This window comes from Equus przewalskii, chromosome 6 (genome assembly GCF_037783145.1).
Source record: "Equus przewalskii isolate Varuska chromosome 6, EquPr2, whole genome shotgun sequence".
Classification (NCBI taxonomy): Eukaryota; Metazoa; Chordata; class Mammalia; order Perissodactyla; family Equidae; genus Equus; species Equus przewalskii.
In genome coordinates, this window is record NC_091836.1 from 27,535,294 (window position 1) to 27,557,012 (window position 21,719).

At 50.6% G+C, this 21,719-nt stretch overlaps 1 protein-coding gene across 2 annotated transcripts; it reads right to left on the reverse strand.

The window, feature by feature from the left end:
- Positions 1-15,655: 15,655 nt before the first annotated feature.
- On the reverse strand, positions 15,656-21,207 carry THY1 (Thy-1 cell surface antigen). 2 transcript variants are annotated; one of them, XM_008513372.2, is made up of 5 exons: positions 21,127-21,207; positions 20,412-20,552; positions 18,264-18,324; positions 17,473-17,808; positions 15,656-16,917 (listed from the first exon to the last, which is right to left on the reverse strand). In XM_008513372.2, the coding sequence occupies exons 3-5, from the start codon at positions 18,298-18,300 to the stop codon at positions 16,805-16,807; spliced, it is 486 nt and encodes a 161-aa protein (XP_008511594.1). In that variant the 5' UTR covers positions 18,301-18,324; positions 20,412-20,552; positions 21,127-21,207; the 3' UTR covers positions 15,656-16,804. The 2 variants fall into 2 exon arrangements, with proteins under 2 accessions (XP_008511594.1, XP_070479413.1); XM_070623312.1 differs by having other exon boundaries at positions 20,412-20,790; positions 21,127-21,197.
- Between the last annotated feature and the right edge of the window lie 512 nt (positions 21,208-21,719).

The following is a 21,719-nucleotide window of genomic DNA, read 5'->3' on the forward strand; positions in this document are numbered from 1 at the left end:
TTTTTTTTGACTTTTTTCTCTCCAAATCCCCCCAGTAGATAGTTGTATGTTTTCAGTTGTGGGTCCTTCTAGTTGTGGCATGTGGGACGCCGCCTCAACACAGCCTGATGAGCGGTGCCATGTCAGCACCCAGGATCCGAACCTGTGAAACCCTGGGCTGCTGAAGCGGAGGGCACAAACCCAACCACTCGTCCCCGGGCTGGCCCCTCCACTTTCAGTTTTTAGGGACGGCTAAATATTCCAATTCCTTCCCACCCGGCTTCGAGAGGGCCTGTTGTCCAGCCTTCTCTCTTTTTCTATACTCTTAAAGACACACTTTGCTCATTTTACTAACATGAGACTGGTGATTGGTTTACCAATCCTCCTTGAGTCAGTAAACGGAGGCCCTCAGCCAGTGGAAGGAATTTTATTTGGTCCTTCAACCAAAAGCTGAGACAAAACTTGAATTTTTGCCTTTCCCATTCTTAACATACAACCTTCCCCCCTCGCCCCATGGTGGCGAGAAAACCACACAGTCAGGTGGATTGGTGTCAAGGCAAATCCAGGTTTTCAATTTCACCTGGACCATCAGTCCTTCATTTTTTTTTTTTTTTTTTTTTTGAGAAAGATCAGCCCTGAGCTAACTGCTGCCAATCCTCCTCTTTTTGCTGAGGAAGCCTGGCCCTGAGCTAACATCCATGCCCATCTTCTTCTACTTTATATGTGGGACGCCTACCACAGCATGGCTTTTGCCAACCGGTGCCATGTCCGCACGCGGGATCTGGGCCGGCGAACCCTGAGCCTCCGAGAAGTGGAACGTGTGCACTTAACTGCTGTGCCACCCGGCCGGCCCCCCATCAGTCCTTCCAAGTGTCCTTAGCTCCTTCTCCCATTCTCCATGGCTGGAATTTCTGTCCATTACCACTCTCTTCAAGTCCCTCCTTGTCTTCTAGTTCCCAGAGAAATTGGAGGTAATCAGGAGGGAAATACTTAAATTTCTGCCTACAAACATATCTGAATCCATTCTTACCTGTGTTCCAGGAGCAGTGAAAGAGGTGTCTCTCTTCTCATGCAAGACGAATTTCCTTCTGGATCTTAACCCTTTGTTTCCTTAGGGCCTCATTCCATTCCTTTTTGCAGGTTATTGCCTGTGCTAGGCGTTCTTCTAGGCACTGAGGATACAGCAGTGAACAAAACAGGCACAATCCTTGCCTTGAAGGATCTTATATCCTAGTAGAAGCAGAAGGACAATGCCAAATAAGTAAAGCCTGAAGGAGGTGAGGGAGTGAGTCATCTGGATATCTGGGAAAGAATGTTCTAGGCAGAGGGAACAATAAATGCAAAGGTCCTGGGGTAGGAATGTACTTGCCACTTTTCAGTAAGAACAGGAAGGTCAATGTGGCTGGAGTGAAGAGAGAGAGTGGGAGATGCGGTCAAAGAGAGAAGGGAGGGGCTGCGCCTTGTAGGGCCCTAAGGGCCGTTGGGCTTTTACTCTGAAATGGGAGCCATTGGAAGATTTTGAGCAGAGGAGGGATATGCGTCTGACTTTTGTTAACAGATCCCTTTAGCTACTGTATGGAGAAGAGATCTGAAGAGAGCCAGAGTCGAAGCAGGAGACCATTTAGGAGGTCATTGCAATCATCTGGTGAAAGATAATGGCAGCTCGGGCTGGTGCGGTGGCAGGACAGGTGGGGAGAAGTGGTTGCCTTCTGGATGTATTTTGAATGTAGAGCCAACAGGGCTTTCTGATGGATTAGGTACTTGAGAGAAAGGGAAATTTTTGGTTTGAACATGAACTGAGGGGTGTAGGCTGTGGAGGGCGCAGGGTTTTATTTGGAGGGGGTGTCAGGAGCTTGGTTTAATACATATTAAGTTTGAGATGTCTGTTAGGCATGCCAAGATGCCAAGAAAGTGGCTGGATCTACAAGTTTGGCAAAATCTGGGTTGGAGATATAAAATTGAGAGTTATCAGCATATGGATGTTATTTAAAGCCATGTGATTAGAAGAGATCACCAAGGGAGCAAGTGTAAATAGAAAAGGAGAGATGTGCAGGGACTGAATCCTGGAGCTCTCCAACATTAAATGGTTTTAGAAATGAGGTGGAACCATCAAGAGACCAAGGAGTGGCCAGTGAAGTAGGGGGAAAACAATCCATGAGATGCTGGTATGCCAGAAACCAGAGGAGGAAACCTACCACGGAAGAGAGAAAGATCAATTGTGTCCAATGCTGCCTATGGGTTAAGTTAGATGAGTCTGAGAATTGATTTAGAAGGTTTTTGGTGACCTTGGCAAGCATGGTTTTACTGGAGTGGTGGGGGTGAAAGTCTAACTGGAGATGGGTTCAAGATCTATAGGAGGAGGGGGGTCGACACACTACAGACAAATCTTTGGAGGAGTTTTCTCATAAAGGAAGGAGAGAGATTGAGTGGGAGCTAGAAGGGGAAGTGAAGTCAAGAAAATTTTTTAAATGGGAAAAATAACTATATATTTGTATGCTGATGAAAAAGAGCCAGTAGAGAGTGAGAATTGGTGATGCGAGCAAGAGGTGAATGGCCAGAGCAATGTCCTTGAGGAGGTGAGAGGGGAGGGCATCTAGTACAGAGCGAGGGCCTGGCTTTGGTTTGGGGCATAAAAGTTCATCCAAAGTAAAAAGAGAGAAGGCACAATATCTGGCCACAGATGTGGCGGGGTGGATGGATGTGGTGGAAGCTGGTGGAGACTCTCTTAATGGCTTCTTTTCTCTCAGTGAATTAGGAGGCAAGATCAGCTGAGAGAGGATGAAGGGGGAAGAGTTGGAAGTTTGAGACAGGGGAAGTTATCAACTGGTCATCTAGGGCAGTGGTTCTCAAACTTGGGTTTGTATCAGAATCACCTGGAGAGCCTTATAAAGGCCCACCCACAGAGTCTGACTCAGCAGGTCTGGGGTGGGCCTGAGAATGTGCATTTCCAGCAAGTTTCTGGGTGATGCTGCAGCTGCTGGTCTGGGATGGCCCTTTTTATTTATTTATTTATTTTTGAGGAAGATTAGCCTTGAGCGAACTACTGCCAGTCTTCCTCTTTTTGCTGAGGAAGACTGGCCCTGAGCTAACATCCGTGCCCATCTTCTACTGTGTATGTGGGACGCCTACCACACCATGGCATGCCAAGCGGTGCCATGTCCACACCCGGGATCTGAACTGGTGATCCCCAGGCCGCTGAAGCGGAACGTGTGCACTTAACCGCTGCGCCACTGGGCCGGCCCCTGGGATGACCCTTTGAGAACCTCTGTGCTAGAGAGTGGGAGGATGAAGGGACTGTGGAAATACAGTAGGGTTGTCAGGCAGCATCAAGGCTCCATTTGCAGTACGAAATCATCCAGTGAAAGTGTCTCCATTCAGCATTCTTCCTCATCATGTTCACAGGCACTGTCACAGGTTTGGAGTCCTGTATCTTTTAAACTTTCATTTTCTACTGACTTTCCCTTTGACATATAATAGTCTCCAAATTCTTCCCCTTTCAAAACTGAAAATCTTTAACTTAGGTTCTAGCTCTCTCCTCTTCACAGTTCTCTTGGAAGGGTTGCACACGCTGTGTTTCCCCATCTCCCAGTCTAGACATCACCCCCAGGTCTTCTTCTCAGCTCCTGGTCTGTGCAACATCCACGTGTCTTCTACCTCTCAGAGGTGAGGAAACCTCCTTACCCAGTCCTTACTGATTGATCCCCTACTTGCTAACTCCAATGGACCTTTTTAGTTATAATCAATTACTTGACCTCCTGCAAACTCGATACCTCCAACCATTTCCTCCTGAAGACCTCTTCTCCTTTAAGTTTTGTGACACGATGCTTTCCTGGTTTTCCTTCTGACAGCTCCTTCTCATTTTCCTTTTCCTCTGGCATTCCTTCATCCTCTATTTCTAGTATAACTTATAGCTCAGTGGGTGTTATATGTGCAGATTGTAGATTTCCTGGGATAACTTCTGATTCCTCTGGTTACTGGCTGTGAGGCCCGAAACGTTTATGTCTGTTTCTTGATATGTTAAAAAAAATGAGGATAGTAGTAGTATCTGCCTCATTGAGTTGATTTGAGGGTTAAATGAGTTAATATGCATGAAAAGCTTTCAGTAATGCCTGGCATGAGGTGTGTACATAAGAAGATCACTCTGGTCCCCTACTTAGCCATCAGCTACTGCTTGTATGGGCGGATGATACCAAAATGCGTATTTCCAGGTAGACCTCACTCCTGGGTACCTGTCCTAATTATCCACCGGCCTCCTGACATACCCTTGGATGTCCCATAAGGTCTCAACCTCAACATAGCCAAACCTTAAACTCGTCACTTTCTGCTCAGTTTGCTCCCCTTCCTTTATTCCCTACGTCTGTGAATGGCCCCATCCTCTATCTAATTTGCTACCCAGAAACTTGCTACTTTCCATCTTCTCCCGTCTTTTAATGCTTACAGAGGTGTTATCTTAGTCTGCAGACTCAGACATGCAGGAAACACAACATTGTTTTTCTGTGATATAACTACATTTCTGTTTGGAACCAGCCCCTATTTTGCTGGAGTGGTGGACACTTAGTTTCAGTCAAATGATGGAATTACCCCTCATTTCTCCAGGGATTGCCTAAATTCTGGGAGGCTGTCTCCTATATATTTGCCAAAGCACTGGAGGAAGTGGCCCTTATTCTATCACCCAAGTGTCCGCTGAGATGTCTACTGCCTGGTTCCAGCTTGGTGGCCTCTTTAAGTCTGGTGTCTCTCTGCTACCTCTGGGTCATTCTTGGACACGTGGGAATCATTCTGCTGCTTCTGGGCCCAGAGTAGCATGAGAAAGTGACACTGTCCAAGGTTCCAGCTGTCTCCAAAACAGGCTCTACTCTGCTCTCATTTCCTCTTTCTGGGGCCTTGTTTCCCTCCTGAGGATCTACCGAGGATAGGAGGGGTGTGGCCCCACTGCTGTCAGATCTCAAAAACCTGTTTAGGGGTTTTGCTGTCTTTCTGTGCTTGGGTCCCTGAGGACAGAACCCACCAACATCTATGCTCTTATTGTCCCTCTGGCTCTTGTCTGATGGTGGTAATGCCAATGCAAGGCCTGACTTTACCCAAGATATTTTCTCCACCTCTTTCATCTAGGCTGTGAATCCTTTCTGTTTTATTAATGGCATAAGCGAGTGAAATTCAAAAGCCAGAAGTGGCCTCCCATTTTTTCCCCTGGTTTTTGCTGTCACATCCTTTCACTGAGACATAAGCGTAAAAGCTTGGCTGCTTAAAGTGGGGCTATGGGGGTAAAGGGAAGCAAACAGGAATAACGTGTAAAAACACCATCTCACCATGTTCACTGCATCTGGAGCAGACCATGTCTTTTTGATTCTGTCTCTTTTGTTCCCCTAAGGTTCCCCTCTCTCCATCTCCGTTGTGTCTTAGTTCAGAGTTTTATTCCTATATTTCTGCTGGTTTGGGGATGTCCTCTCCTCAACCATGAGGGTCAAGTTGCTGAAACGGTAGGAGGTTTTGCAGTTGATGACCTTTGATGAAAAAATAAGATTAGAAAGACTGAGTGACCCAGGAAATGCCTGATAAATATTTTTTCTTCTCTAAAACCAACACTAAAATTTAGCACACTAAGTAAAGGGAACATCAGTAGCATTTTACAGATCTGAAATTAGCAGTAATGTGTATATTATAATTATCCTCACTTATCATCCCTGGGTGATTTTGGGATTTCTTTGCAGTTTCAACAGGAGAGTGGTAGCTCTAGCTTGTTTTGATGTAGATGATATGTATTTAGGGGTTCTCCTCCTGCCAGGTTCCTTCTCCAAGCATGCAGTGCCTTCCTGGCTTCAGGACTTCCCATTGCTGTGGCCATCACTAGCCTCATCATGGCCTGCAAGCTGGCTTTGGGGAACTCTCTATAAAGGGGGCTTGCCTGAGACTGGATCCTCTGATTTTTGGCTCTTTGGTAAGGAGAAGCAGGAAAAAGCATCATTTAAAAGTTGCAAGCAGTTTTCCATTTCTGGAGACGAAGAGACTTAATTCACCTTGGGGCTCACTGATTCTTTGCTCTGGGAAAAATCACTACAAAAGGCTTTTAATTTCCTAGATATAAAGTAAGTATCCACCACTGAGCTGAGAGGAATGTGAAATCTGGTGGCATGGGAATTGTTTTCCCACCTTCCTGCTTCTTAGAAGGCAGCGGGGAGAATGCTCTTGTTGGGTCTTGGCCCAGCAGGTGTTTACAGGAGCTGAGACGCAAGATAAAGGGGACTCAGGAAGACAGGAGGTGACAGAAGGTGAGAAGGAACTGGGTGGACTATAGACGTCCCACGGGCCTGTTGATGTCCCACATAGCTGGCTAACTTGGACGTTTTTGAATGTACTGAGTTGGCGTGTGCTGTGAGTATGTGGGTAGCTTGTTAGGGTTAGAGGCATACCATCCTGTGCATGGGGGTGTGTCTGTGTTCCTCTGAAAGAAGTGGACTTTCCTCTGTCAGTTGTGCTGAGACAGGAAATGACGAATGAGGGGTGGTGGGCCTTAGACTGGCGGTAAGAAGGACTTTCCCTTCTCTGGGCCTCATGACACTGTTCCGAGCAGGAAGGTGTTATATTCAGAGCATTCCTGGAGCTGAAGCTGAGCTGACCCTGGCCTCAGGGGGCAGGGCGGGGCCGTGTTCGATAAGGGCCCTCTTGTCCTTGTTCTGCCTCCCCTTCGTGAGTTCAGCCACCACGGAACAGCTCCACTTGACCAGGAGAGTGGTTCAAACACCTATGGTTCCTGTCCAGGGTCTAGTCCAGCTCTACCCAGTAGAACTTTCTGTGAGGATGGAAAACCACTAGTCACCTGTGCTGTTGAGCCCTTGAAATGTGGCTGATGGGACCAAGGAACTGAAATTGTAATTTATTTAAATGTAATTCATTTAAGTTCAGATCTAAATAGCCACTTGTGGCCGCACCAACCCACGACAGGTGGGGTAGGTGTCCTTGCTCCCTTCCTCCCTCCTTCAGGAACCCCTGCGGAATCTGCTGGCATCTAGTTACGCTATCGCCACCCTTCCTTGTTGCTGTCATCTGCTGGCTCCAGGTCACTTTGTCTCACCCCTTGACAGCTCTTGGCTCATTGTCTTCCTTTCTACCCCTTCTTTTTCATTATTGTCAATGATTTCAACAGCCGTGTGGGTGATCCTTCCAACTCCGGCCTGTCGGCTTTTGGCCCTCTTTCCCTCCTCCTTCTCACTGTGTGTAATCTGCCTGCCCTCTGACATCTTCACATCCTTACCCAGTTTAGACTCTAAAATGCATCACTTTAATCACTCATTTGCCAACTTCCTCCATTCCTTTGCCCCTCCTTCCCTCTGCTGTTTTTGCCTAGAAAATCCTGGACCCTTGCTGAGGCCATCTTGTCTACCTCCCTTTGCCTGCACCCATGCAGGTGGATGATACTGGAGATCACCCAGTGAAGTCTGCTTTATGTTCATGACCACAGACCTCGGATGGCCATATGCTCAGTGCTGCCCAGCATGTCTGTTGTTTCCTGGTGTGTTTATTTTCCCACTGTATTAGTTTTCTACTGCTGTGTAACACATCCCCAGAAACTTAGTGGCTTAAAACAACACTCATTTATTATCTCACAGTCTATAGATCAGAAGTCCTGGTGGGCTCAGCTGGTTCTCTGGTCAGGGTCTCACAAGGCCAAAGTCAAGGTGCTGACCAGGCAGGCTCTTATTGGGAGGCTCGGGGCAAGAATCCACTTCCGACCTCATTTAGGTTGTTGGCAAATTCCTTCTGGCTGTAGATGTGAGGTCCCTATTTCCTTGCTGGCTGCTAGCCAGGGTCTGCTCTGCTCCTGGAAGCTGCCCACATTCCTTCTTATGTGGCCAGCAATGGCACGTTAAATCACCCTTGTGCTTCAGATCTCTTGGCTTCCTCTTCTGCCACTAGCCGGAGAAAGTTCTCTGCTTTTAAGGGCTCATGTAATTACATTAGGCCTAGCCAGAGAGTCTCCCTCTTTTAAGATCAACTGTGCCATATAACATGGCATAATCGTGGGCGTGATGTCTCCTCTCATTCACAGAGCCCAGGCTTATGGTGTGTGGAATATTGGCAGGCTATTTTTAGAATTCTGCTACCAGTCCTAATTTTTGATATAACTATTTTATATTATCTACTTTTTTCAAAGCTGCCTCATCTTCCCTCCATCTCCTCACCCGCTTCTTCAGCTGATGACCTTGCTACTTATGTGAAAACCCCCGGACTTCTGCCCTCAGGTTCACAAACCTCCCGCTTCCACACCCATCTTCTTTGCCTTTAGTCCTAGCCTAGATCCCTCTTTTCTTGTCTTCCCAAAGATTCTGCTTCTTCACTTTATTCTCCCTCTTGTTCATCTATCTTTCCAGAATGTCTCCAGAAATAATCACCATCAACATGCAACCATGCTTTAGTATCTTCCATCTTAAAAATAAACAACTCTCCTTGACTCCACCTCCCACACCAGTCACAGCCAAACTTCCTGAGCAAAAAGTCTACCCTCTCCTGTTCACTCTCACTCACCCACTCCAGTCTGGCTTCTGTTACCACTACTCCATTGAACTGCTCTTGGTAAAGTCGCTATTCTGGTTATCTATTGCTGTAACGCAAACCACTCCAACATTTAGTGGCTTTAAACAATTTATTAATGTGTCTCATTCTGCTGTGGTTGATGGGCTCAGCTGGGAAGTTCTCACTGGAGGCTTATTTCTCGCAAGGTTGCAGTCAGCAGCAGCTGGGCCTGGAGTCATCTGAAGGTTCAGCTGAACTGGATGTTCAAGATGGCGCACTGACATGGATGACAGCTGATGATGGCTGTTGGCTGGGAGCTTAGCTGGGGCTAGTGACTGGAGTGCCTACCACATGACCATTATGTGACTTGGGCTCTTAGAATGGCAGCTGGGTTCCAAGAGGGAATGTCCCAGGCATGCACATTTCTGGAGAAGCAGGTGGAAGCTGCAAGGCTTCTTATGATCTAGCCTTGGAAGTCATGCAGCATGACTTCTACCATATGCTATTGGTCATAAGCAAGACACAGAGCCACGCTGGGCTCAAAGGGATGGGATTACACAGGGGCATGGTTTATTTGGGGGGCCATCTTTGGACACTAGCTACTGTAGTCACCAACAACTTGGTCCTCATCTTACTTGACTTCTTAACAGCAGTTGACCTAGTTGATGGCTGTTTTTCAAACTTCCTTCTCTGGCTTTCCTCTTTCTTCACTGGCTGCTCTTTAATCTCCTTTACTTCCCCCAAAACTCTAAATATTGGGCCCCCTCAGATTCTAGGCCTGGGCTCAATTATTTCTCTATAATGTCTCCTTGCATGATCTTACTTGTCCCATGGTCGATTCCTACCACCCAAATGCTGATGTCTACCAATGTCTATCTCTAACTTTGACCTCTCACCTGTGCTCAGGACTGGGATATCTAGTTGTCTTCTCGATACTTCCATTTGGATGTCTAATGGGCATTGCAGATTTCATATATCCACTTCTCCCATTACTCCCCCAGTCTATTCTATCTCAACAGATGGCATCATCATCCATTCATTGTTCAAACAAAAACCCAAGGGTCATCCAGGATTCCTTCTCCCTTCCTTTCAACGCTCCCACCCCCATCCAAACCACTAGTAAGAAAGTCTTCTCTGTTTTTTTTTAAGTGGGCATTAATATGTTTCTTTATATTTGATTTATATTGTTTAGCAAACTAATATATTTATAGAGACAAAAAGTGTTACTAGGTTTATAACGTAAAAACAGTCTGTTACCCTATCCTAAGTTCTCATTCCCCAAAGCAACCACTCTCAACAAAATATTTTAGCTAGTTTTTCTGCTATTTACTTCTATGTTTTAAAATCTCTCATATAGATAGCTATTTCTTGATTTTTCCGTTTTATCGATTGACTTTCACGTATGGAAAATTAGGTTTAGCTCTCTTAAATGCCCATTTCCTCCCCCATCAAACACATACACTTATCCTTCTCCCATCCTTCAATATAGCTTTATCACAATTTTTGCTTAAAATCACTGTTTAGTGTTTATATTATTATAACTGTGTAAATATTATTCACAGCTAAGCCATGTAATATGCTATGACTAGGATTCTTTTTTTTCCTCCCTCTAGAGTTAATACTTGCCATCTTTTTGTTGTTGTTGTTTTTGAGAATTTAAAAAAAACTTATTTTAAAATCATTATAGGTTTACAGGAAGTTGCAAAAATAGAATAAAGAGGTCCTGCGTACCAGTTTTCCCCAGTGGTGACATCTTCCATAACTGTCGTACAGGATCAAAACTGGGCAACTAATATTGGTTAAATCCACAGACCTTGTTCGGATTTCACCAGCCCTCTCAGTTTTGACTCTATATGTATCTCAAAGTCACTGCTTCTCTTATTTTTGCACTACAGTTTTTGTCCGAGGCCATCATCTCTTTTGGGACTACTGTAATAGCTTCCTGATTTCTTGCTCCTGCTGTTATTCTCCACTCCACTTTTATTCTCCACTCCACTGTTATTCTCCACTCCGCTGTTATTCTCCACTCCGCTGCTATTCTCTACTTCGCTTTTATTCTCCAATCTACTTTCCACAGAGCAGAAAGAGGGATCTTCTAAAACATTATTAGCTAAATTCTTTATCACTTCCCCGTTGCCCTTAGGACAAAATTCAAACTCTTCACCATGACCTCAAGGCCCTGTGGGACCTGGCTCTCACCTACCTCTTCCGTGACATCTTGTACCACTCCCTGCCTGGACACCTTGAGCGTGCCCTTCCTGTTTCCTCCTCCGCCTGCGTGTGCTTCCCGCACAGCTCTTCAAAGGCTGCCTTTTCTCATCTTTCAGGTCTCAGCTCAGCAGCCCCCTCCTCGGGCTCTCCCTGATCATCCTAGCTAAAGTGCTGTCTGTGACTCGCTTGACCCCTCCTGCAGATAAATGATCCCGATCTATAGCGACCTGATGTCTTGACTGGCTTTCTTGCTTGATGTCCATCTCCTGTACTACAACGTAAGTGTTATGCAGTAGGGACTTGCCTGCACCATTCGCTGCTCTATGCTCGTGACCCTGCGCAGGTCCCTGGCACGGACTGTGCACTTAGTAAATGTGTGATTGAACATTGACTGGGTCAGGGACCCTGGTGATGGGCCGTGTGCTCTGAAAGCTGGTATATCAACCAGAAGCTGTGAGTTGCCCTAGCGAGAGGCTGAGGCCCATCCTCAGACTGAACCCACGGTGGCTTCCACTCCCTCTTCCCAAGTTTTTCAAGATATAGAGGAAATAAAATTTCTTTCTTGGTAATCAGCTTACGAAATAGCAGAGCCTACTTTTTGTGCTAACTCCTCCTCATGCCTCCTCCTCTGGGGAGCCCTTCAGCCCGGCAAAGGGCCATACATATGTATTCCCATAGTGCTTTATTGAGGTATAATTTACATTTGATGAAATTTGCCCATTATAAGTGGACAGTTCAATGAGTTTTGACAAAGGTATGCGCTCATGTAAGCTCTCCAAAAAGTTCCCTTGTGCGTAGGTTTCTTCTTTTTTAAAAAACATTGTGGTAAAATACATATAACATAAAATTTACCATCTCAACCATCTTTAAGGGTTCCATGCGGTGGCATTAAGTAGATTCACATTGTGCCACCAACACGACCAGAACTCTTTTCATCTTGCAAGACTGAAACTCTGTACCCATTAAACAGTAACTCCCCAGTCCCCACTCCCTCTAGCGCCTGGCAACCACCATTCTACTTTCTGTCTCAAAGAATTTGGCTTTTTTTTTTTAAGATTTCATTTTATTTATTTACTTATTTATTTTCTTTTTCTCCCCAAAGCCCCCCAGTACATAGTTGTATATTCTTCGTTGTGGGTCCTTCTAGTTGTGGCATGTGGGACGCTGCCTCAGTGTAGTTTGATGAGCAGTGCCATGTCCGCGCCCAGGATCGAACCAATGAAACACTGGGCCGCCTGCAGCAGAGCATACGAACTTAGCCACTCGGCCACGGGGCCAGCCCCAATGAATTTGACTTTTGGCTTCTTTTTTTTTATTGTGGTAAAAAACATATATATGGGGGGGCTGGCCCCGTGGCCGAGTGGTTAAGTTCGTGCACTCTGCTGCAGGCGGCCCAGTGTTTCGTTGGTTCGAATACTGGGTGCGGACATGGCACTGCTCATCAAACCAAGCTGAGGCAGCATCCCACATGTCACAACTAGAAGGACCCACAACGAAGAATATACAACTATGTACTGGGGGGCTTTGGGGAGAAAAAGGAAAAAATAAAATCTTTAAAAAAAAAATAAACAAAAAACAAAAAACATATATATGGGGCTGGCCCAGTAACGTAGCAGTTAAGTTCTTGCATTCTTCAGCGGCCCAGGGTTCACTGGTTCAGATCCTGGGTGTGGACTACTCACCACTTGTCAAGCCATGCTGTGGTGGCGTCCCACGTAGAAGAACTAAAAAGACTTACAACAGGATATACAACTAGGTACTTGGGCTTTGAGGAGGAAAACACAAGAGGAAGATTGGCACAGATGTTAGCTCAGTGCCAATCTTCCTTAAGCAAAAAGAGAAGGATTGGCAACAGAGGTTAACTCGGGGCCAATCTTCCTCACCAAAAAAGCAAATAGATAGATAAATAAATAAATAAATAAAATCTTAACCGTATTTAAGTGTACAGTTCAATAGTGTTAAATAATGGCTTCTTTTTAAGGTGTGTTTAGGTTTAGTCGTGAGTGCAGAAAACTCCAAATAACAGTAGCTCAAACACGGTAGTCCACAGCCGCTATGATGGCTCTGCCATCACCAGGAATCCAGGCTGCCAGCTTGTGCTTTGTCATTTGTAACACACAGCTTCCATCTCATAGTCCAGGATAGCTGCTCCATTTCCAGCCATCAACTCCACATTCTGACCAACATGAAGGTGAAAAGGGGAGAAAGGCACGTGTCCTCCCTTTAAGAGCACTTCATAGAAATTACACACATTATTTTGTGCTTATGTCCTATTGGACAGAACTCAGCCACATAAGCACATCTTGCCGCAAGGGATCTGGGAAATGTAGTCTTTACTCTGGACCACATGTTCCAGTTCTAATTGCGGATCCTGTTGCTGAGAAGGAAGAGGAGCCCAACCATCTTATTTTCAAAGTTAGAGAAGCGAGGCACTGAAGGGTGAAGTGACTAGGGTCATCTAGTCCAGATTCCTACTGAATTCAGGAAGCTGCTTTACTCCAGACCGGGCAGGTGGCCTCAACTGACCATGCTCCTGCCTGGCATGCCTGCCTCTGCTGCTGGGCAGCTCCAGCCGTCAAGACCCCTTCTGGGTGTGCAGCCAAACTGGCCTCCACAGACTCTCGCATTGGTTCTGTGTCGCCCTCTACATGCCGTGTCCACCTTCCATCCCTTCCCCTGCCCCCCGGGTCTTCCTTTGCCAGGCAGAGATGCCTCTCATGGGTCTTCACAGGACATGATCCTTGCTGAGCAGTGGGGGGACATTTGGGGCCTGAGAGTCTCCTGAGGCTAAGAGCCCTGGGCAGGCAGGCGATCCTACCTTTGTCCTCAACCCCTCCTGGGTTGTGCAGAGAGCTGAGGACGCTCACTCACGCTTTGCCCACACTCTGAAGGGCTCCAGTCTCTATATCACCTCAGTGGCAGATGAGGAAATGATTTACTCTTAACCTGAAATTTGCTTCTTTCACGTGTAAAGACAGACATGCCCTTTACAACATGAAGGCTGCAAGCACAGAGAAGAGATGGGCGTCCTGTTGAGGAGGCTGGAGGATGTGTCACAGGTGCCTGGGCACCGTGTAGATTTATTGGTTGGCCAGTGAAAGTCCCCACATCTCCTCATGGTGATCCTCTTGCCCTTCCCGAGGGAGTCCCTGGATGTTGGAGAGACCCTCACACTGCGCCCTGTGCAGATATTCCTCTGTCTCAGCCGACAGTCCAATCAGAAATAGGGCTGTGGAGAGGGGCTTCTGTTGCTACTGAGCAAGAATGCCATGCCCTAAGGTATGGACTGAGACGGTTGAGGGGGACATGGGAGAGGAGGAGGGGTGGAGGAGGCTGATGGCGTGGGGTCTGGGGCATGTGTGCAGGAACCTGGGCTGGCCCCAGCCCTCTTTATAGTTAGCCACGTTGCTACGGACATCCTGCTGCCTCCACAAGACCTCCCAACTTGACCAGAGAGGAACCGATGGCTGCTGTGGCCTGCCTCCAAAAGCCCGCGGCGCCCCTGGCCCACAGCATAGTCTTTCTGGTTTGGCTTATGTTGTGAAGCCTGATGGCCCTGACTTTAAGTTGCAGGGCCCCTTCTCGGGCCCAAGCCTGTTCCACTCTCTCCTTTCCTGCCTTCCTATAGTCCCTGGGCCTCTGATGGCCTCGGTGGCTTCTTAAGCTACCTCACGCACTGTGGGTCTCAGGTTCTCCTCCCCTAAGCATGGCTGCACAGGGCAACACCATCTCCCCAGGACCCTTGTAAAGTATGGCTGCTAAACTTCAGGGAAACAGCACCAGGGTGTGACAAAGACCACATGGGAGGTATTGCCCAGGTCTCACGGTCTTATGGCACTCACAGTTGAGGCTTCACCCTTGGCTTCCTAATTCCTTCCAGAAAGACCTCTAGCTTTAACTCTTACTACTCTGAGGGTGGCATTCGAGCTCCCTTACCCCCAAAGGCTCTTTTCGTTTTCCTAGCACATTGGTGCTTGTGGCTCCCAGCAGGGGAGAACACGAGGGGCCTGTGTCCATGGGTGTCCCTGCCTCTGGAGACCCCAGGCTGGCTGCACCGTGCTCAGTGACCATCAGCCCACACAGGGATGGGCAGGCCTCATGGTCAGTGACACAGGCAGCTCCCTCTTCTTGCAGGCTGCTCTTGCCTCTTTGGACATGGTCACTATAGGGGCCACTGGCAAGGCCCAGGCCTTGATGGGAGGAGTCAGGAAGAACGGGAGCCAGCGGCATGAATTTAAATCCTGGGCCTTTAAGCAAATACTCGGAATCATTTTACCCAGTGCTAAATACCAAATGAGTCAGCCTCTGGGTAGTGGCCACCCTCCTCCCCCAAATTCCCTGGCAAAGCAGGCAAAGCTGTCTGGGGGCTGCCTGTCTGCCAGTAACTGGAACCCCGAACCACCCTGTGATCCTGTTCTAGCCCCAATGCCAGGGTGACCCTGGCTGCACACATTCTGCTCACTGACTTTGAGGGGAGGGAGCCAGCGATGGGCCTGTGTTCTCCCCCCACCCAGCACTTGATGCTGTGGGCAGCTCCCACCCCCAGCTTCCCGTGCCTCCTCTCCAAGTACTTGCTCTCTCTCTACCAGCTATAACCTGAGGAGGTATTTCTGAGAACAACCAGATCTGAGAAGAAAAAGCAGACTCCACACCTTAGCGCTGGTTAGCGTATTCTGGACCCAGGGCCATGTGGCTTGGCCCACACATTGGCAGGTGAGTTCCTGCCAGGTGAGTCAGCAGAGGTGGAACCTTCGTTTATTTGGGCAAATGTGTCATGTTATCCTGGTAGAGTTGTTCTGAGAAGTCCAGCATGCAGTGGTCCACCCCTGGGGGCAGGGAGGAAGGGCTGATGAAAGGAGAGGGAATGGTGGCAGGTTGAACCTCCCTGCACGCTGAGGGCGGGGAGGTAGGCCCAGGACAGACAGAGGGGCAGAGCAGGGACAGACAGGACAGATTCCAGAGGCTTGGTTTTATTGTGCAGTTTTCGTTTTCCTCAATGAGATGCCATAAGCTCTGGTGGCACTACACACGGTCACAGGACAGGGCAGAGCCGTCGGGTGGGGAGGTAGGTGTTGGGAAAAGCCATCTCTTGAGTATGTCCCACTCCTGGGTCTCACTCCATGGCCTGCCTCAGGCCCCCAGAGGTCCCTGAGAAGGCAGGCCTGCGGGGCAGGGGCTGGCACTGCCAGGGGAGGGAAGGAAGAGCCTCCTGGAGCAACACTTGGGTCAAACTTGCACGGGGCTGGGGCTCCATCTGGCCTGCCTTACTGCCCCCAGGTCAGGGTTCCAGAAGCTCTTAGGAGCTTGGGACAGCCTGGGATGGGGCTTGTCCTCCTCTGCCACCCTCTCAGTTGCTGGTTGAGACAGTGGGGGACAGTAGGCTCCCGTTTTTTAGCTTCCTCAGGTAGAGAGGGATGATGGACCCTCCCTTCTACTCTCCCCTCAACCTTCCATTAGCACTGATCCCTGGGCAGAATCTGCATTTTCAATGGACCACGCCCCAGGCCCCAGGCCCTTAGGGGACAGTGGTCAGAGGACAGCTTTTTTGCTGTGGCAGAGACTGCTCCTGGAGACGCTCAGTTCTCCTTAAGTGACGGGCCTCAAGTGCCTGGTGGTGCCCTCACATCTAGGGTCTTCAGGCGCCATCCCTGCCTGCTGAGGGATGCGCTAGGCCCAAACATACCCCATTCCCCTCCTCATCCAAGTCTCTCCCAGGCCTCTGGTCCCAGGGGGCGAGGATGACCCCCTAGGGACTGGTTCCCTTCCATCCTACTGCCCCTCCCACACACTCACTCTCCATCAGGTCCCCAACCCTGGCTTCCCTTTTCACAAACTCCAAAAGAAAAGGAAGGCTAAACCCTAAACAAACCAGACAGAAGCAGCTCTGGAACAAAAAGTACAAAAAGACAGCCAGTGGCGTGCGGAGAGGGTGTGGGGCGGCAGTGGAGGTAATGGCATGCAGCACTGGGATTCCTTATGAGGGGTGGGGTCCCCATTTCTCCCCGAGGTGTGTGAGGGATTGGGGGAGGGGGTCAGCTGACGCAGAGAAGTAGGATCACTGGACTGGGCCTTGTAGCTTCCTGTGTCCTCACGGGCCCACCAGTCACAGGGAGATGAAATCCATGGCCTGCAGGAGGGGCAGGGACAGCAGGAGCAGCAGCAGCCGCGAGGTGTTCTGGGCCAGCAGGCTTATGCCCTCGCACTTGACCAGTTTGTCTGCGGAGAGAGAATGGGGTGGAGGGGTGGGGCAGGAAGGGAGAGAGACCAGCACTCAGGCAGGCACAGGCCCAGGGCAGGGACCGCATTCCCTTGGGGAGGCTGGCTGCATGATGTCTTAGCTGGAACCAGGGCCAACCTGATCTAACAGAACTAGCTGCCTCCCATTTGCAGGTTCCTGAGCCCTTGAACAGACACCACCTCAAATCTTTACTAAGCATCCTCACAAGAAAACTGGGCGAGGTAGCAAGTGCCATCCTTGTTTTCTAGGGGGTGAGGAGGGTTGGGGAGGCCGAGCGATTTGCCTGCAGTCATGGTGGAAGCGCCTGCTACACCCCTCCGCCTGTCTGACTGTTCCCTCAGCCCTTCCCCCAGTTCACACTGAAGGCAGTGGTTCCTCAGGGCACCAGGCAGCAGTTGGGAGAAGGGGAGAGAGGTTATGCGGCCACTCCCCTCTCTGGCCCGGCCCAGCGGACTGCCTCATGTCCTAGCCAGCCCCTTCCTCCCCAGCCTGCCTCTCCCAGCTCACTCGGCCTTGTTGCAGGCTTGCCTTACCTCGGAGCACAGAGACAGTCTTGTTGGAGACAACAGGAGGCTGGCCAGAGAGGCGGAGTTCGCATGTGTAGAGCCCCTCGTCCTTGGTGGTGAAGCTGGATAAGTAGAGGACCTTGATGTTGTACTTGCTGGTGAAGCTGGTCCGGGAGCGGTATGTGTGCTCAGGCACCCCCACGGTGCCAAAGAGCACATGCTTCTTTGTCTCACGGGTCAGGCTGAACTCATACTGGATGGGTGTGGCGGTGGTATTCTCATGGCGGCAGTCCAGACGAAGGCTCTGGTCTGCCAGGCAGGCCGTCAGGCTGGTCACCTTCTGTCCACGGGCCACCTGCAAGACTGGCACGCACAGTGTCGCCCCCACATTAAAGTAGAGAAGGGCCTGGCCAGGGAGGGCACAAGGGTCTGCTCTCTGAGCACCTCTCCCCACCCCAGAGGTCCCTGACGGCCAGACCGCCTTCCTCACTGCAGACCCCAGCCTCCCCTCCTCGTCTACTCTAGTCCCAGGTCCCATCAGTGTGTTCCAGGGGTGGATCCTCAGGAGTTGATGCAGGTTCCTGGTTCCCACTCAGCGATTCCAACTCAATATGGGGCAGGCTCAGTGACCCTGTGTTTCCCAAAACCACCTCAGGCAGTCAGAAGATCAACTAGTTTGCTCAGCTGACTTAGGGAGGAAAGAGAGCCCTCTCTCCTTTAGGCACCTCCACCTTCTGAGGTCTTAGGAAGAAGCCAGCTTCTCTGGAGGGAAGGAAGCCAGGGAACTTGCAATCCCAGCCCTGCCCCTTGCCCAGTACCTGTCAGCAGGAGAGCGATGCCAATGGTGGGGTTCATGGTGCCGAGAGCTCAGTCCTGGACCTGAGTGTGGGAAGAGTATGAGCATCAGGCAAGAGGTAGGGCAGGCGTGCCCACACTTACTGCCAGGGCTGGGGGCCCCTGGGAGACAGGCCATAACAGCCATGGTGAGCATCCAAGCCCCTCTCTGCAGCCCTCTCCCCTCCCTACTTCTCAGTGAATGTGCCACTGCTGTGTGGTTCTTTCCCCTTGGGGGAATGCAAGGGGGAAGGAGGTCACACCCTATAATGGTGTGTGTCGTGCTGAACACTTCCTAGCTGGGTAAGTTTGTGTAAGTGACTTTAACTTCACCATTTCCTCTTCCCTTCAGGAAGGCAGGGATTTCCTATTTTTAAATTGTGGTAAAATACACGTAACACAAAATTTGCCATCTTAACCATTTTTAAGTGTACCATTCGGTAGTGTTAAGTTCATTCACATCATTGTGCAACCCATCTCCAGAACTCGTTTCATCTTGCAAAATTAAAACTGTCTACTTGTTAAACAAAAACTCCCCATTCAAGGACTTCCTATCTCTAGTTTAGAAGAAAACCCCTAATGCCCAGACAGTTCCTGGCATTTACCAGACGCTCAAAAGATATTGAATGAATCTGAGATTTAGATACCCACAGACTTGTGATGGGGCTTAAGAAAAATAACCAACATCTGGCACCATGACTGCTCCATAGGTGATCCACAGACATTAATTTCCCTCCTCTTAGATGACTGTGTGGCTAGCGATGATGTCAGGTGTGTGTGTGGCTAACTAAGGTGCTCCCCATAGGACTATACTTGGCACACACTGAGGGTGTTCTCGGATGCGTGTGAGGGAAAGTGACAGTGCTCTCTGATTGCATTGGAAGGTAGATGTTTCCAAATGTCCAGCTCTCAGGGCAGGATTCCTCGGCCCGCAGTTTTCCAGTCCGGCTTCCGTAACTTCCCTGCCTAAGCTCTCTGCCCTGTCTTTTTTTTTTTTTTTTTTTGCAGCCAAAGCTGGACCAACATCCTGCAAGGGGACTCGGAGCAGGTAGCCTAGCCTGTTCCAGCGGTGCTCGCCGGGAGAGAGGCCACAGCAGCGGCGTGCGCCGGCGAGTGCGCGCGGGGCACTGCCCTGGTGCGTGCGCCCGATGCGGGGGGCGCGCGGCTCGCCTGTGTCCAGGGTTCCGGATGATCTGCCCTGCGGCGGGGCGGGACTGGGTTCCTCGACGGCTGCGGCTACAGCAATACCCTCTCGGATCCCTGCCGAGAGGGACCCGGAGGTGCTATTGGGGAAGAAAGAGGGCGGGCATCTGGCTTTGATTCGCTGACTGAGTTACCGAGCAGAGGTGCGAGCTTGGGATCTAGGCGGAGAAGGGGGAAGCGGCGGCTAGAAGAAGCAAGGGAAGAAACGGGGCTGGGACTGGAGCGGGATGTAGAGCCAAAGGGAGGAGCGGTAGAGAGAGGTAGGAGGCGCACAGTCTGTTTTCATTTCTTCTGCCTTGTGTCCCGCAGCCCAGAACCCAGAGAAGCTCTGCGCTCCCTCCTTCCCCAGCCCCCGTTCCACTAGCCCCACCCTTATTCCGTTTCCATATTCCAATCCTTTCCTTTCCCAATTGAGGCTCCCCTTCCCCCATTCTCATCCTTTTCCAGTTCTCCCCTCCCCCGCCTGCCCGCCATCCTCCCAGCCCCCGCCTGCGGCACTGCGGTTCCCCTTTCCTCTGACGCCCCGCACCCAGCCCGCCTCGCAGGGCAGAGATTTCCCTCCAGTTTGCCGTCCTCGGTTTCACCCCCGAGTTTCACCCCCCGCTGCCGCCTTTGCGAGTTGGGTTTGGGGACGTCTGGCTGTCCTTGGCGCCCTTCCTCCCGGTTCTCCGGCGCCTCCGCCCCAGACAACCCTTCCCCCAGCGGGCAAAAGCCCGAAAGACGAAAGGCCAGGTGCGGCGCGGCCCCCGGCCTGCAGCAGTTGCGTCCCGCTCCCACCCCTGCCAGGGAAGCAGGCCCTCCCCGAGCACCGCGCGGCTCCTTCCCAGGGCGCTCGCGGACCGTCTCCCGAAGCTTCGGGCTGGGTGGGCTTGCATGGGCTCCTGGGGCCTATCCCTGCGCTCGGGTCCCGCCCAGACTCCAGCTCCCACCTGGGCTCCGGTCCTCCGCTGCTGCAGTCTCCTCCGCTGCGCCGCTGCCTCCAGTTGCTGCACCCCGCCCGGCGCCCGCAGTTTTCACCAGGGGTGGGAGAGCCGGAGCGGGGAGGGCCCGGGGGCTCGGCCAATCAGAGGCTGGGGGGGAGCGAGAAAGGATGGCAGAGGGAGGAGGCGGCGGTCTGGGATTGGGGTGGGAGAGTGGCCGTCTGCCGCAGACAGGGGACCTGGCAGGCTTGGCCAGGAACAGGAGGGTTCAGGACCCCAGGGATCAGAGTGGGGCAGGGCAGGGAACACTAGCCGCTTCCCGGAGCCCGGCAATGATTGTTCTTCTTCCAAGGCTTTAACCCTTTCTTCTGATCTAGGCTTCAGAAGTCTGTGGGAAACCAAGGAGTAAGGAGCGGAGGATGGGGGCAGCGAGCGGCCCCCTTGGGCAGTGCCCATGCCTCCTTGTTTCCTTTTCAGCTGGAGCCCACCTCCTCTGGAGCCTCCAGTGAGAGGTTTTGGAGTTGGAATGTTCCAGCCTTTCTCCAAAGGAAGATGGTGGGGTGCTTTTCCACATTGGAGCAACCCTTCAGAAGCCAGGCTGCACTGGGTCCTTCCTTACGGGTCCCCAGCCCTGCCCCACCCCCTCACCCATTCTAGAACACCCAGGCCTGCAGGGGCTTTCTGCTCTGGGGCACCTGGTCTCCCTCAGCTCCTGGGCTGGTACCTCTCAGGGGAGACAGCAAGAAGGTTCTTCTAGATTTCGTGTACTCCTCCTACCTCCTCCCCGCAAGTCCCTGAGTAACGTCTGCTTGCTTGGTCTTGCGACAAAGGAAGGAGGGCACATTACATCCATGGCCACGTGACTCGGCTGTGATCTGCTGGGTTCATCCCATCCCACTCCCCATCCCGTTGCGTGGCTAGTAAGTGGGAGAGTCGGCCAGATGGCCTGGGCTGTAGAACCCCAAGTCCTCAGTGCTGAGCCCCTCCACTGCTGCATCCCAGCCCCGTGGGAGGGGAAATTGCGGAACTATGGGGAAGGGGAGGAGATGGGACCAACTAGAAAGGAATAGCAGAGACCAAGCTTTTAATCCCCTGGGGCACCTGTCCTTGCACCATCGATTTGACCTCACCAGAAGCCCTTGGGTCCTTGTTTACAGCCAGTGCTGATGATTTGTCTCTCCCACCCATAGGTGAGGTGAATTTTTTGAGCAAAGATTTATTTGATTGATTTGCATCCTCATGGCCTCTTTATGAATTCTGGTTGGGACATTGTGTGGGCTGGCCCTGCCTCCCTGCCGTCTGCCTGCCCATTCTCCT